The 17,035-nt window shown below is 38.2% G+C and overlaps 3 protein-coding genes across 4 annotated transcripts in view; 2 read left to right on the top strand and 1 right to left on the bottom strand.

Annotated features, from left to right (window-relative positions):
• Positions 1-799: 799 nt before the first annotated feature.
• On the top strand, positions 800-1,957 carry LOC113062905 (transmembrane protein 251). 2 transcript variants are annotated; one of them, XM_026232969.1, is made up of 2 exons: positions 800-943; positions 1,404-1,957. In XM_026232969.1, exon 2 carries the CDS (start codon positions 1,419-1,421, stop codon positions 1,845-1,847), a length of 429 nt encoding a protein of 142 aa, XP_026088754.1. In that variant the 5' UTR covers positions 800-943; positions 1,404-1,418; the 3' UTR covers positions 1,848-1,957. The 2 variants fall into 2 exon arrangements, with proteins under 2 accessions (XP_026088754.1, XP_026088753.1); XM_026232968.1 differs by having other exon boundaries at positions 810-1,047.
• A 3,511-nt stretch (positions 1,958-5,468) lies between these two features.
• Positions 5,469-10,159, top strand: LOC113062904 (putative E3 ubiquitin-protein ligase UBR7). The gene is made up of 12 exons (XM_026232967.1): positions 5,469-5,622; positions 5,796-5,928; positions 6,272-6,405; positions 6,644-6,704; positions 6,790-6,885; positions 7,089-7,142; positions 7,271-7,376; positions 7,524-7,645; positions 8,648-8,839; positions 8,984-9,164; positions 9,286-9,347; positions 9,451-10,159. Exons 2-12 carry the CDS (start codon positions 5,797-5,799, stop codon positions 9,541-9,543), a joined length of 1,233 nt encoding a protein of 410 aa, XP_026088752.1. The 5' UTR covers positions 5,469-5,622; position 5,796; the 3' UTR covers positions 9,544-10,159.
• A 1,045-nt stretch (positions 10,160-11,204) lies between these two features.
• LOC113062902 (BTB/POZ domain-containing protein 7-like) overlaps positions 11,205-17,035 on the bottom strand; it is a 46,866-nt gene continuing 41,035 nt past the window's right edge. Inside the window, 1 exon segment of the mRNA XM_026232966.1 lies at positions 11,205-16,948. Coding sequence (XP_026088751.1) covers positions 16,289-16,948 — 660 coding nt within the window. The 3' untranslated portion in view covers positions 11,205-16,288.

Raw genomic sequence — 17,035 nt, 5'->3', positions numbered from 1 at the left:
TTATTCTTGAATTGAAGTATTTAATGGGACAATGTTGGAGATGTAAAATGTTTATGTTAAATCTACTATAGTTTTTTTTTTATAGAATTGCTTTAATGCAGTTACATCAGAAATAAATTAAAATATAATAAAAAAGTAATCCCTTATTTTCCCCTTACAAGGGAAAAGTAATTGAATTACAGTCATTAATTACTCAGTAACACATTACACAACACTGCCTGTAGACTACATTTTATCGCTACTGCCAATTGTGTAAAATTTATATTTTAATTTATCAGTGTATATAACTAATGTGAATGCCTTACCATTCCCACAGCTTGTGTTTAGATAATTCTCAGTGTTTCAAAATAATTGTTATGCTACTCTCATTTACACCAATATAGGGTTAAAACATAAACAGCATGTTTGGGGTCACTTTGGAGACCAAATGTCCATACAGTTATAGTGAAACAAAATGTTGACCTTGTGGGATTTATTCTTTCATTCTGGATCCCCACAAGGACAACAGCTTTAAAAACACAAAATTATAGATATATTTTAGAAAATTAAAAAATCTGTTCTTTGATAGGGATAGGTTACAGTTTAAATAATTTTGACATCTTAAAATTGTTTTGGTACTCTGAATCTCTTGTAATTTTACAGCAGTCTTACATCTGCTGCTGCCATGGATGATAGTGATTTGACCTCTGTACTGAATTTGTGCTCGGTTAAACTGTTCGCCCGTGCTACAGTACACAGGTATGACAGAGATGCTCTAGGGGGCAGTAGAGTCCTTTGCGAGGTTAATAATCAATTCGCCGAAGATTCACGGGAAACTTCCCGGATGTTGCTCTTTCAGGAAGTGTGTCCTATGACAACAATCCTGTGACAACGTTGTGTGTTTTGACTTGAGAAAACATATTGTCCTCCAAACCGCGCAAAATGGATTGATCTTGTGATCACAGTAAGTAACTCAGTCAAAATCATGTGTTTGGTCGATATAATGTGGGCGTGTCGCAATGGAATGACACAACAGTATAATCAACAGCTCTGAGAAATCTCCAGATGGTGAGCTTTCTTATGTTTGAAGGACTTCCTCTTTGTTTATTTAATGTTTCATGCTAGAGTTTTAGAATTCGTTTATAAGATTGTGTTTCGTACAACATCCAGGAAGTTTATTTGCTTTGGAAAATGTTTTAAAAAAGAGATATAATGTTATATTTATTTTGCATATACATATGAAATAGTATTTTAAAGAATTATTAAATAACAATAATTGATGGTGTACAGTTTATGTTGAGCTGTTTTAAATTCTGTTTCCTGAAACTTTAGCAGTGATCCCCTCATTGATCACATGATTTCACAACCATGTAAAGTGTTTGGTTTCTTGTCAGCGTTTGCATTTTCTGTCTTTGTTTGTCTAGAGAAGAGCATGGAGAATGATGAATTTCCGCCAGCGGATGGGGTGGATAGGTGTCGGACTGTACTTGTTGGCCAGTGTCGCTGCGGTGTATTATGTATTTGAGATCAGCCAAACATACAACCGATTTGCACTGGCACAAAGAGAAGGGGAGGATGGAGTTCAAAAAAAATGGTCGGGAGATGCATCTTCCTCTTCCCCATCTTCATTCTCATGGATCGTGACTCTGAAAACGAGACTTCTCCTCCTGCCCTTCTGGGTGTGGGCCACCATTTTCCTTATTCCTTACCTCCAGGTGTTTCTCTTTCTTTACTCCTGCACAAGGGCGGACCCCAAGACTGTAGGATACTGTATTCTGCCCATCTGCCTCGCTGTTCTCTGCAACCGTCACCAAACCTTTGCCAAGGCCTCCAATCAGATGAGCAGACTGCAGCTTATTGACACCTGAAGTGATTGTTAAGAAGAGGGGTCAGATTTTGGTCATACAGTGTGGTGTCCTTGTGGTTGGGTAATACAAAAGTGCATTCATAAATAAAATTATTTTTTTAGGGCTTGGTCTTTTTTTCTTTTTGGGGTATATTAAAAGGGAATGTTCAGGAGTCTTTTTTGTAATGTTTTTTTTTTCATAAGTATTTATCTTAAACGACTAATTGATTGAGTCACTTGCAGTTCCACGCCATTTTTTTATTGTGTATTTTTAGAAAAAAATAAAAATAAAATACCTGTACAACCCATAAATGGTACTCTTTCAAGCTGGATGGCAAAATTGGTTCACATCTTAAGTAAAGAAGATTTATAATGGGATGTAGAAGTATTTTCCATGTCAGCTCAGTTTTACAAAAGTTTTTAAAATCTTTAATTAACTGCAGAAAAAAAAAAAAGTTTTATATTTGAAATAAAATTTGATAAATGAAACCTAAATGGAGTCAAGTAAGCCATTGTCCAAGATGTGGATAATGTCGATGGGGCTGCGTATTGAACTCTGTATACTACTTGAATTACACGCCTAATGATTTTACTATAAATCAAGATGAATAAAGATGTGGACAGCTGTAAATGTTTCCGTACCATGAGGCTAATGGGTTTGTAGTGTCACTTTAATGCTCCAGGTTTTTGTTCTCAACTCTAGTGGACATTTTATTAGTGGAAAATAAGACAACGCATACAGAGGTATGAATTTTCCAATTGTTTATAACAGTGTCTGTCTTTTCATTTGTTTTGAATAAACTGCATTCAAGGCACGACAGAGAAAAGAGTTTTGTATTAAAAAACAATCTGTGATGAATTCACTTTAATATCAGTATTTTTGTTCGAGTATGATTTTGTCAGCTCTAGACATGGAAAGAGCCATTTTTCCAATTCTTGGGATTATTTGACAAATGCTGATTTCCATGATTATAGTGATAATCAAGTCTCCTCAGAGAAAAGACATCTGTGTTTCAGAAAACAAGTTCATATTCATGCCTGTGTGGAATAGTTGTGGACTCAATCTCATGTCTTAATGTCAAGGGACATCAGCATCATTTTATAGTGTGAATAATCTTATCTTGCTTAAGAAATGCAAAGGTTATTTCGATTTATTGGGTGTGGTAGATGGTAATGAGTCTTGCACAAGACACTGGGTATCAAACTTCTCAACTTCAACCTGTGCCTCAGATAAAAGTGTTTCTGTTTTTAAAATCACTTCATTTGTGGCGACAGTGTCTTTGGTCATATATGAATGATTTTATGGATTTGTTGAAAAAAGGCAAATCATTTTTGTCTAAAAGGGCTTGACTGTGAATTTCTAATGTTTTAATGGGTATTCATGAAAATAAATTTCATTGTAATCTTAATACACTGGTTTGAAACAACTCTGGATTCTGAAAAACATCAATAAAGAAATGTAATGTGCAGTGTGTATTCCTTTGAACTATTACACTGATTTTCCAGACATTTTATTGTTTGAATGCAGTTTATTGCACAGCGGTTTATTATTACATGCTGACGAAACCGAAGTACTGATAACCACTGTCAATTTACAACTTTTTAGAACAGGAAAAATGTATTGACAAAACAAGTTTTCCCTTTTAGAGTAACCTGGAGTTATGAAAAATAACTAAGAAATACATAAAATAAGGCAAAATCTCAACAGTGTCTTGAACTTGTGGCTGACAGGTTTTTTCATGATGTAACAACACTCATTTATAAAGTCCATAACACAACGACAGCTCTGAAGATCATGACCTCAATGTCTTTATCCGCTTGTTAGGAGGTTCTGACTTTGACTTTTTGGTGGCCATTTTTGTGGTACTATCCTCTTCATCACTGTCCTCCTCCTCTTCATCTACAACATGGGTTTCAAAAACAGAAATAAGTTACAAAAGTAGATCAAATTTAATGAATACAAATATAAAAACTTTAATTGTAATAAGAATATGGAAATAATAAAATATTTGTAAGGTAAGCAGACAGAAGGGAGTTGTGTCACTGCTTAACATATTTGCTTAGCAAGCTACAGAAGACAGTATCGGTGAAGTGAAGGAGCTCGCCGTTTTCTACACCGAAGGACTTATCTAAGCAATAAGGCACTAAAAGCCATATTAAAGGGTTCGTAGCTAAAACTAAGATGGCTTTTAGACACCGTCGTAGTCTTTATTGTATGATTTTACAATAAAGTCCATCTTTTTGTTATAAGTTTGTTGGTTTCCCATTTAAACAACCCAGTCTTCATTCTCAGCCTACCATCTACATCTGGTGTGTTGTTTTCCGCTGAGCCCCTTTCTTGTTCAACAAGAGCCGTCAAGACTTCAGATATATCAGCATTTAATTTCTTGATGCCAGTTATCATTGATTTTAAATTGCTATCTACTTGTACTGTAAACTGGCTTGTCTGTCCATCTCGGTACTTCAGCTCTCCCTTCAGCTCGCACGCTGCCATATTGAAAGAACGCACTGTAACTCGGTTGCCAGATCGCACAAGAAAATCACGCAACATGGGCCAAAAAACATGAAGCATCTAAAAAATTATTCATAAAATAGAATGGAATAGAGTACAGTACGTTACATGTTTATATTAATAAACTACATATATTATCAGTAATTACATAATTTTACCAAATAAATAAATAAAATAAAATAGCTCAAATATTTCAATATACAACTGGTCATCTAAATAAATGCAACAGACACCAAATTAAAAATGAACAAAAGGCAGACATAAGCATAAACATAACTATATAAAAATGTGACAATGGAAGATTTATATATATATATATATATAATATATATATATATATATATATATATATATATATATATATATATAGGTTTGGAAGGGTTACTGGTTACTTTCAAAGTGTATTCCGTTACAGCTACAAATTACTAAATGAAAAAAGTTTTACCGTAAGGTAATGCAAGCACCACAATATGAAAGTAATGTAAACTGATTGCATTTGAATTATTTCAAGGTGACATATGTAAATATATTCAAGTAAAAGCAATATCATAAAAAATACTTATATTTATGATTATTATATTTTTTATTATTTACTATTATTACATTATATCCTCCTGACTAACAGAAGAAGGACGGTTTTAATACGTTTTTCATGTCATTAGTTTAAAGCATAAATAAAAAAAATGAAGAAAAAAAGTGCTGTTTTTAAAATAAATAAAAAGACATGAATAAACATAAAAAAACTTGTGATTAAAAAAAAATCCATCCATTTTACATTTTTTAATACCAAACTTGTATAAAAATGGTTCTCAACTATGCTATGAAAGATATAACAGATTTATTTGATATACCATTTTCCTTTGTACAACATGTGTGTATAATGGCCATTTATGGGTTGTCTCTTTACAGAACATCGAGACTGGGACATGGGGGGGGGGGTATAAGGATATATATATATATATATATATATATATATATATATATATATATATATATATATATATATATATAACACTATATATAAGCGGTGTAATAAGTGGACCTGGCAACACTGATCTACACTCTGAACTCTGACCTATCGAAGTTGGTTTTGCGAAAATTATTAATCCGGAATCGTTGAGCTAATGTGGGTGTGATGTAATAATTCACGATAGTCAGAAAAATAGCTCTGAAATAATAAATTATATTTACAAGTCTCGCAACTCTGCCGCCAAAACATCTTACATTTGCATAAACCGGAAGCAGCATTGGTTTTTATTATTATCAACCCCGAGAAATTGTTCGGGTAAGTTAATGTCAAAGTGCATAAAACTTTCCACACATCTTTCCTTTATCTCTGTTTACAGAGGACCCGCTGTCTCCAGTCAGACGCGCTCTCGTTGACAGCTGAGTTCGTTCGTGACTTGTTTCGTGCCCTGGAACAGGAACTAGACTTTTTTTTGCGCTCGTCTCTTTAAGGATGGCGGCAAACGATGGAGAGGAGGAGGCTACAGTATCTCTGGTGGACGTCTTAGAGGAGGATGAAGAGCTGGAGAACGAAGCCTCCGCTGTTCTCGGAGGAAGTGATTCAGAGAAATGCTCGTATCCAGAGGTTTGACGTCTTTATGTAAACAAAGAGTTTTTATGTAACAGTTTTTAGCATGCGAATAATACGTTGACAGCCTATTTCATCTTGGTTTTCAACGTGATTCTCGCAAATAGTTTGTTTGATTGTTTTAATTTGGGTTTAGCATAAAACATTGTTATAATGCGTCGATGCTGCCTCTGTTTGTTGGAAATAAACGTTGTTGCATTAACAGATAATAGCAGGATCAACTAGGATGCCTTTAACAATAACGTAGTTGTCAGTGTCAAATGAAGAATGTACATCATGTTATCAAATGGAAATAAGTTATATGTCATGAAAACAAGGTGATTTGTTTTTGTTCTGACAGGGATATGTGAAGCGTCAGGCTCTGTATGCCTGTAACACCTGCACACCGAAGGGAGGAGAGCCAGCTGGCATCTGTCTGGCATGTTCCTACAAGTGCCATGAAGGCCATGACCTTTTTGAGCTCTATACCAAAAGGTGAATATTCCCACAAACCATCTAAAATAACCATTCAAGCTGTACAACTATGTTAGGAAGTACAATTGCTGTTGCTCTCGTCTGATGGACATTTATTGAACATGGTCCCCTGATGAGGTTCCATGTTGCATATTATTTCTTCGACTTTGTATTAATATTTATGTCACTATGGCAGTGAGATAATTGTCACTGGCTGCATCATTATGATTCATTATTTTTAATCATATTGATAATACAGGAATTTTCAATGTGATTGTGGGAACGACAAGTTTGGGCAAATGGAGTGCAAGCTGTTTGCGGTAAGTTATGTTTTACCGTTAGTTTGAATGCGTGTCTTTCAGTTTTAATTGTACTAGTGGTGATTATGGATTTCTGTTAACACAGGATAAAGAAAAAGTGAATTCTGGGAACAAATACAGCCACAATTTTTTTGGCTTGTATTGCACATGTGACAGACCCTACCCAGATCCAGAGGACGAGGTACTGCAATTTAAACTTTAATTTAAACCGCATTCTATAATGTTCTATAATTCTGTTTTCATATATTGCATTGCATATTCTCTTTTTAATTATTAATCCCTACTCTGATTTGAATTGTATTTGTAAGAAGCCACTGAATATTTGGAGTGCTTGTATTATATTACATAGGCTTCAAACATATATGAACCATGTTTTCTCTTCAGGTTCCTGATGAGATGATCCAGTGTATCGTGTGTGAGGACTGGTTCCATGGTCGGGTTAGTTTCAAATCAGATTGCAGTCAGGCAGGACATGAACATGATTTAGTGTTCTTTGTCTGTGAAGATAAGCCAAGTAATGTATTCAGGTTGAAATGGTTGAGAATATCTAAGTGTGTTTCTCTCAGCATTTAGGCTGTGTAGTGCCAGACTGTGTGGAGCTGCAAGAGATGATCTGCGAGTCGTGCATGAATAAAACCCCTTTCCTTTGGGACTATGCTGCACATATTGCAGGTAATTTTTTCTGCTTCCATTTTGCATTTACAGATATATAAAGTTCTCTTTAAAAAGAGTGAAATTAATGTTTCAGCAAGGACAAAAGTGACCGTGTTTACAACATTTATACATTTGTGAAAGTTTATTTTGTCTGGTTTGCTTCAGTGCCAGCCATAACAAAAGTAAATCCATGCAAAGGAGTGGAGGATGTGAAGGTTGAGGTAGAAAATGATGAAGAAGAGAAGAAGATTAAAAATGAGAACCTGAAGAGCCCTGTAGATGAGAAGGTACTTGCTGTCGACTGTAATGTGTCCGTTTCTTGTCTCAAAAGCCCCTTTCACACTGCCATTCTGGCAAATACACTGGTAAAGTGTTCTGACAGTTGTTCCCGGGTCTCTAGATTTTGCACTTTCACAATGCCAGTGTTTACCCGGGATATGTGCGTGCTTTCACACACAACCCATAAAGATCCCGTAACGACACGTGACATCAGCGCGTGACGTATAATGTAAGAGTTGAAAACGTCAGGCACGTTATACTTTCACTGAAGCTGGCGAACGATCTCTGTGTCAGCACGGAAAGTGAGGAACTAACTGATATCTGCTTCATTACAGTTTGCACATATTTTTTTGTCGCGAACGTTGATCTTTCTTCAATACAGCTGGTAAAAGAGTCTTGCGATAACGCGCGTCATCACTTCGATACGGCATTAAATCTGACTTTTGTTCACACAGCGCTCGTCCCGGGTCGAACCCGGCAATCTTACTAGGTCCCCAACCCGGGTTCAATGCTGGAATCAATCCCGGGACGTGGTTGCTTTCACGCAGAAGGCGACCCGGCAATGTTCCGGCTATATGCCAGGTCTGACGTGCAGTGTGAAAGGAAACACACAACCTTTTTTTTTTTTTTTTTTGCAGACAGCCAAACTTACATTTGCTACTTGTTTTCAATGAATAAGTGTTTGAAGACATTAGATGCACTTATGATTTAAAGCCATTAGACACAGGCTTGCCTTTGTTTTGAAGTCTCACCACAAGGTGGCAGTAGTTCTGTTAAATAATGCATGTCTGAAAGGGTTTTCATTGGGGAATTAGTTCCTCTCATATGCGTCATCTGTCTCAATGAAACCTGAATTTGAAGGAATCGAGCCAAACTAAATTTACACCACATTGTTTTTTGCTGTTTTACCAACTCCGCTGTATGCCTGAGGAATTTTAATGATTTTAATAATTTACTCTGGAAGAGAGGAATTAGTTATCAAGATTTGGTGACCACCTCTCTGATGTTAGGTGCAGGTCAATGGGACATCCTCCTGTAAGCGGAAACACCAGGAAGAAACCGAAGGTTCCTCAGAGGAGGGTTCGTGCTCCGGTTGCAGGCTGAGAGAGATGAAGTCCTCCGGGAGGAGCCGGACTCTGCAGGGCGCTGTGTTCTGGCCCTCTGCCTGGCGCACAAAACTCTGCACTTGCACTGACTGCAAGGTACAGATCAAAAACACATTACAGAGGATATTTGCAAGATAATCGGTACTGTTTTCACCCTTGATTAACTGATGCAATTCTGGAAAATAAAAAAATAAAAATAACAATATTGTTCGCAGTCTCATGTTTTGCTTTCTTGCTTAGATCCTCTATGCAGATGCAGGAGTGCCTTTCCTCATGGATGAGATGGACACTGTCCTGGCGTATGAAAACAAGGGTAAGTCCACAGAGCAGGCTGAACAAGCAGGTGGAGCCGAGGGTCGCGACCCCTTGATGTCGGCCCTAAACAACTTAAATCGGGTTCAGCAGCTGGAGATCATCCATGGTTAGTGGAGTTTATCGCTACTAATATCCTTATGTGTGTAAGCAAAACTAATTAGTTTTCTGACATGAGATTTCAAATGTAACCACTTGCTGTGAAGTTGACATTGAATTTTTTTCCTCAGAATATAATGACATGAAGACAGAACTGAAGGACTACCTGCAACGATTTGCAGCAGAAGGAAAGGTAGGTTTTCAGTGTGTTTTAATTTTTAAAATGTGTGGTGTAGTTGAAGGTAAAGCTTGTAGTGTCTGGTGTTTATTTTCTCCTCCTCTCCTTCCCTGTTTAGGTGGTGACGCCTGAGGACATCCGTCACTTCTTTGAACAGCAGCAAAGCCGCAAGAGACGACGAGCGAATGCAGGCCAGTACTACTGCAGTTAAACAGCCTTTCACTCTGCCACTTCAAGCATACCAGCTAAATGCAATCCTTCATGTTTTCCCACTCAGTCTGTTCATTTCAAGGCCACCCATGGTTTTGTAAAATAAATACGCAGTTCAAATTCAAGCCCTTATTACGTTGTATGATTTTGACCTTGTATAGTGATGTATAACAGGTTGTGTTTCCAAAGATGTAGCTGTAATTAAACCTGCCAGGGCTTGATTTTGAGATGACGTTCCGTTCAACCATATGGAAAAACAATGGATTTATGGAAAAGCACTTCTATAATGTCACAGAAATATGACGTATGATTTTGTCACTCCTCAGGAGCTCTCTCTTTTAAGCAATTTAAAATGTGGCTGTTACTTACAGAAGGTTGTCTGGGAAGCCACAATCACATGACTGCAGCAAATATTCACATTCACGTACGCCGGGTAAATAGTTCTATTGGAAGAATCTGTTTAGTCAAACCCACATAAGCGCTTTTTCAGGTGGTCGAGTTACAATTGTGAATTGTCTAGTAATGCTTGATCTAACCTGTTTTAACCTGTTTTGTTTGTAGATTCTGTTACTTTTTAATGTTCTATCTTTGAGAAATAAATATGGTAATACATTTGGGCCCTTGTGATGCGTCTCAGTTTATCCCAGGAACACGGCATTTGGGAGACATTGTTTCTGTTTCTATTTAATTAGTTCAGTAATACCTTTTAGGATTTCTTCAATTGGTTTCTCAATTTTATCTTAAAAAAATAATTTTGTTAATCAAAGCTGATAAACTGATCAAGCCATATACACTACTTCAGTGGGTAAAAAAAACTGACCAAGGCCACTAAACTTTTAAACTTTTCTAAAAAGTACTGTATGTAAAATAATTCACCTGTGTAGCAGGTCAAGGTACATACATGCATTCATTCTGGGACTGTCCCAGAACGGTGTTGTTCTGGTCTTTGGTAAGTGACCTAGTGAGTGAATTTCTGAGGACTCAAATCCAAAAAGACCCAGTGCCCTTTCTCTTGCTGGATTATTCTTCATTGTCTTTCTGCTTACTGCTGCCAAAAAGGTTATCCCGAAACTAGTTGGATCCATCTACCCCAGTTATGTTTACTTGGATGTCCTACTGACCGAACATTGGCCTTTTGGAACATACCACAGCCAAAGTATATGAGGAAAGACACACACAAGAAAGACAACGACAATTTTAGTTGAACTTAGACTTTATCAGACCTCAAAATGTTTAAAGAAAAAAAAAGAAGTGCTGTATGATTTCAGTCCCAAGTTAAAATGTTTGGTATGCTCTGACATGTCACAGGAAACCGGTTTTAAATCCTACTGAAGCCAGATCATTCAGAGGGAATGAGCGCCTGCAGCTAGTAATTCACATAAACGGGCCCAAACAATATCCATAAGTGCTTTCTATCAATCAATCTATCTATAAAAAACATAAACGTTAAATAGATTACATTTTTATAAGGCTCCAAGGCTTGTGACATTGTTTCAGTTGGTTTTAAATTGAATTGTACATTTCAGTGGGAACCCAATCATGATTTCTGCATGGACGTGTTTCTATGCAAATTGTGTGGTTAGTGAATGAGACCTGCTCTGTCTCTGTCTAATGGCAAGATGTTACTCACCTGGCGAACAAACAACAAAACACACACAATCATTATAACTCAAAACTATTTATTTCCAAGACATTAGTCACCTAATTGCAGAGTAAAGTTCATAACTACACCGGCCAAAGAAAAGAATAGAAAAATAGACACTTTCCACAACTCCACAAAAGAATGCTTTTTTTTTTGTGTGCATGTGTGTGTGTGTGTCTATATATATATATATATATATATAGACACACACATACACACAAATATATGCACATGCACACGTCTCAAATAGATATCGCAGGTTTTATATATATTTATAAAAAAAACTTTACATTTTACATACAACAAAACACCGTATTTCTGAGGCCTGTGATCAAAGGTACCAAAAATCTTGAAAAATATCTTTTGAAGAAAAAAAAAAAGGACAAATTAAACATTATGCACACTATGCGTTGGCTACAGTATTACAAAGAGACGGTTTAACAGAGGTTTGTAGAAAGGGCTTGCATAAGACAAAAGGAGTGAGGTGGAAGCCCAGCCTCAGGCAGGGAAGGCACTGAATCATCTCCATAAGAGAGATGGAACAAGAGAACCTGGAGATCTCGACTGCGAAGTCTACAAACACAACTTCCCTTGCCCCTCACACATCCAAAACACAAACCTTCAGTTCAGTTTAGCCTTGCGGCACTTTGGAGATAAATAATGCAATGCCATGCAAATATACCAAAAGGATTAGGAATGAACTTTCAAGACAAATGACTCGGCTGTAAATCTAAAACTGAATAAACAGAGGTTTCAGTCAAAATAAATCAATAGAGCCAACAGAGGGCGCTATTCCACAACAAACGTTACACACATCTCCATTAAAACATTTAGTGCAATGGGTACCTTCATCAGTTCTAGCTTTTTTCTTTCTCAGTTTAAGTTGATGTCAGGATTCGTGGCCAAAATCATTCCCTCCAAAACGAACCCAGTATTCTTAAGCGATGAAAAATGAACATCAAACACCGTGCCAGTTCAGTTCTACAGGACAGACTCAGGACAAACTCAAATGCATTTCCAATTCATTCCCTAACAGTCTCTCAGGCAAGCAACCCACAAATCTGACAAAACCCAAATGACCACAAATAGCATCTGTGAAAAAAATGTATTAATTATGAGGTCAGTGTGCATCTCAAATGCAAAATAATACCCTCACACTGTGCATTGGCTTCTGCAGCATTCAAAACACACCCTCAAAATGATCTGATTGGTGTTTTATAACATGAAATAAATGACTTCTTAGCAGTTCAAAATGGCCTGAGTATAGCAGAGGCGAAGGCGATCCAAGGAGTTTTCCTAACCTCCCCCTTAAGATTAAGGCATGGCTGGGTCTAGATGGGACAGGATCGCTGGGATAGGCATTGACGTCAAGAAATAATGTTCTCAGCTGGCAGGAAAATCTTGAGTAGCAGCAGTAGGCCTAAATATCCATCTGTCGATTTTGGGTCATGGTTATGCAGAGAGTGTGATTCTCTAGAACGACATGACAGACCTCAGATCTCCTCTTGGCTGCCTCTAAGAGAAGTGCTGATGCCAGTTACTCCGTGCTCGGAGATGCAGGTAACAGTCACTTGGAAAATCAGAACATGCAACTGTTACATAAAAACAGAAAAGAAAAAAAAAAACAGGAAAAAAAAAAAACTAAAAAACAAAACAAAAAAAAACACGAGAAATATCACACCGAAAGGTCTTTGCTCGTCATGATTCAAAATGGCCTTAGTAAAGAGGGATGGACCCACAGCTCAAAAATACTGCGTTAGAAAGTCAACACAGAATTTAAGTGATTGCGCTTTTGACAAGAGCTTCTGACGCAACAACAGGAGAACATGTGAGCTGGTGATAAAACAACTCAAGTGACAGGTAGATTGAGATGTTGTCCTCATGCTGACATGAAACCTGGAGGATCCACAAGGTAAAATGAAGTTTATGAGTGAGAAACTTGCTCTGTGGAACAAATGCATGGTAAAATATCTTTATTCTAAATAAATATGTTTAGTAAATCGGTTCACTCGTCCTCTTTTTGCTGTGGAATGAGGTCAGGGAAGATAGCCTTTAAGTAGGCTGCGATGCATTGCATTTTGAGAGAACCACAGATACTTTACTGAAAGCTCAGTCTCATATATTTTGAAGTTTGTTATACACCAATGAAAAGGTTTAACCATTTGCAACAGGGACTGAAGAGCTACATCCTTGAGATTCAAAGACAGCCTCCTACTAAGATTCAGACGACTTCAACTCTGAGATCACTAGCACCCTAGCTAGGGTCTGCGTTGCATCTGACCCTCTGAAGCTTTGTGGGATGGTGAACTGGAGCGCTCCCACTCAGGGTTCATGACTCTTTCAGGTTTGACTCAAGAGGTGGGCTGCAGTAGGAGTCCAGAAGGACCCGTTCATTGCACTGCAACTGCATCAGGCAGCTAACATTGCTGAAAAACGACCAAGGGTAGATGGAGAATAACACATGCTTACTGCCATAATAACACCTTTGATAGTAACTGTAGATTGAGTTCATTATCATGCAAGATGGCATCATCCTCACCTTTCTGCACAAACATCTTAACTGTGCGGTTTTGTTTAATCTCATAAAACAGGAAGTGTAAGGAAAGAAGATGAGGAACTTTACAAAAATATGTGAGAAAGTGAAGAAAAGTATTTCCAGCTGTTGGTTCTGGGCCCTCAATGATGGATGCTCAAGGTCAGGCTCAAGAGGTCTGAATACGTTGATAAGAATATAAAGAAGGAAAATCAAATTGACTAAAATATGTTGAGAGGAGCTGGTCAGAGGTAGATTCTCTCTGGCACAGAAGATCGTAGGCGTTTTATGACAGAGAACTGCGTTGCCCAAGGGAAGGTCTTAAGTCCGTAACTACAGATACAGCAGTAACCCTACAACTCTTAAGGCCAACTCAGTAAGTCAAAGTGCCTGCGGAGAGATCAATAAAATCAATCGATGATAAATGTCACCAAAGAGTCTGTTTAACAAACATCAATCTCAACCCAAGGGTTTCAGTTCAATTTGCGGTAGATAAAATAAAATGCTTTAGATATTCACCAAGCAACACAAACATCCTCCCAAACTCATCTTTGGTCTAATGGTGGGTTCTTAAAAGTAAAATAACAAAACTGAAAACTGAAACTCAAGCCTTTTACCAGCGTATAAATTGTCTGAGCACTTTTATCTGGCAAGATATAAAATGACATTCTTCGTATTTCTCAGTACGTTGTGCTTTCAACCAATAAAACGCTTCTTGTGCTCCAAAGAAAGAAGCACTCAAAGTGAAAAATCTGGGATGGATACAGCTGAGGATCGTTTGGATATTCAACAGAGATCCCACCCAGTCTAACAGAACAAGAGTTTCTTATATAATCATTTTAAAGAGAGTGTGTGAGAATACAGTACCATCATCACTTGTGGGGAAAGGCTATTGTTGATCATCTTAAAGTGATAGTTCACCCAAAATTCTAATTCTTTCAACATTCACTAACCCTGATGTCATTTCAAACCTGTGTGATATATTTTCTCTCTGCACAACACAAAAGATATTTCGAACAAATGTTTAAAGGCTTTTTGGTCCAGACAAAAAAGCCAATAGGGTGCAATCCAATGTTGATGTTTTTGGACCCCACTGACTTTAACTGTATGGAGAGAAAAACCTTCTTAAAAATATCTTTTAGTTTTCTATAGAGAGAGAAAAAAAAAAGAGTTTGGAACACCATGAGGGTGAATTAGCATTTTAGGTGAACTAGCCTGCATATTTGCTGTGTCAGTATAATCTGAGAAAGGATGTAAGAAGAAGCAAGCAAAATGAATATCTAAAATGAAAAAATCTGCACTATTGCACAATTATTTAAGAATGCAAGTATTTCATATGTTAAAAAAGCTTAAAATAAGTCACTTCATCTATAAGGTATGGTGTGCAGCAGTGTGTAGGATATTGTTTCTTAAAGAGTTGCGTAACAAATCAAAAGTCCATACTCTAAATCCTTGTGTCCAAGACACTAACACAGAATTCAGTTTTTTTTGCAAAGCCTGTTCATGACATCATAATTGTTGGTCATCTGCTGACAGAAGCAGCGCAGAAAAGCTACTGAACTCCCAGCCATGGACTGCTGCCATCCTACAGAACCAGAAGACAGAGGATGCGGTGTGAGGTTGGTTTGGTTGCACGTCCTGTACAGTTCTAGAGAACGAGGCTGATAATGATCAACCCATATTTGCAGTCTCTCTGTAATGCCACCAACTGCAGCCTTGGAAAGAGAATCTGAATGCAAAAGAGGATGCCAAATGTTTGTTAGAGAGGACAAATAGTTTTTTAAAGTTAAATACACTGGAATAAATCTTGCAGATCTGAGTTTTGGAACATGCTAAAAACCCATTCAATGGTGCATCTGTGCCAATGCAATGGCTGATAAATTGCCTCATAGGAGACAGGGGATTTCATTTGTTTTCTTTTTTGTGTTTCATCTCAGCTTTTAAATTGCACAGGCTAATGTAAAAGCCAGCATCTGCAGCAGATTACACAAACTATTACTGCCACTCTGCCCTCAAATGAAGAAGGAGCTGTTTGTCAAGGACTAGACAAAATAATGATCTTGCAACTTAGTGCCTTCATATTTGTTTTTTACTTTACTCCCAAGGAATGAAATCTGTGCATCCAGATGAATGTATATTTCTCCAGTCATCTCAGTCTGATCTGGGACATGACGGTTAAAGAAATATACTGTGATATCTGTATATTAATATGCAGCATGTGAGGGAAATCTGAGAACCTGGTTATACAGAACAAAGAAATACATTTCAGGGCTGTCGAATGAAGTCCTTGGACCTCTCAGATTAAAATAATTAGCATTTTTAACCTTTTTCCAGGGTGCACACAACCAAACCAAGCTCTTCTTCCTCTTCCTTTTAAACCTACCCAGAGCAGTTAACAGAACATCTCCCTTGAGTCTTCAGAAAAGCAGTCACTCACGTAGCTTATGGGTGTTCATCACTTCAAGATACTGTCGGCCCTCGAAAGAACACAAAGTGCAGGACTGCTGGTGCCTTACCTGTTAGCTTACATTTAGCATTTAAATCAGTCCTAAGTCTCTTTTTAATCAGGGGTCAGAGAGCAGACTTTCTGTAGGGGTATTCAGGTTTGCTGGGTGACCTACGGTCTCGGGTACCTAACCCTCCCTCGTCCCCTGACCCAACGTTCGCTCCTAAGCTCAGCCCCATTCCTTCTGGTGCAGGCCGGCGGCCCATGGGCCATTCCTCATACTGTTCTGTGGAGGGGCCAAGCCCACAGGTGAGGTCCGTCTCATTTAAGGGCCATGACCTCTGCACAGCTTGTGCAACGCCCCCTTGTGAGACGATTGCCAAGCCAAGTCTCTGCGGAGGCTGTTCCAGAACATCCAGGCGGTGGGATTCTGAAGCCTCGGAGTAGGACGGAGGTGGTGCTCCACCACCTGCCTGACGGCTGTGGATATAGAGGTCCGGTCCACTGTAGGGAGGCACGTGACGGCCTGGGAACTCGTAGAGATCTGGGAAGTCAGGCTGTGGGCCCTCGGGCTTGGGTTCGGCTGCATGCCGCTTACGGGAAGAGTGCGGGTGACGACTCGAGTAGCTGTGGGAGATGGGAGGAGCTGTAGCAATGTGAGGGTGGGCTTCGTGACTCTCTACCTCCATGGAGACCTCCGGAAGGCGCCGCTCCTTCAGGCTCATTGCTGAAACACCCATGGCGATGTCCGGCATGAACTCGTTGATAACAGGCTCCATGTTCTGCTAGAATAAACCAGATAATGCTGTAATGCCTAAACTCACTTGAATTTATGTAGACAAAATAATAGGATAGTTTCTCAGTGCAGTTCA

Source organism: Carassius auratus, chromosome 45 (assembly GCF_003368295.1).
Source record: "Carassius auratus strain Wakin chromosome 45, ASM336829v1, whole genome shotgun sequence".
NCBI lineage: Eukaryota > Metazoa > Chordata > Actinopteri > Cypriniformes > Cyprinidae > Carassius > Carassius auratus.
The sequence above is the reverse complement of the archived record's forward strand: the minus strand, read 5'-3'. Positions and strand labels throughout refer to the sequence as shown.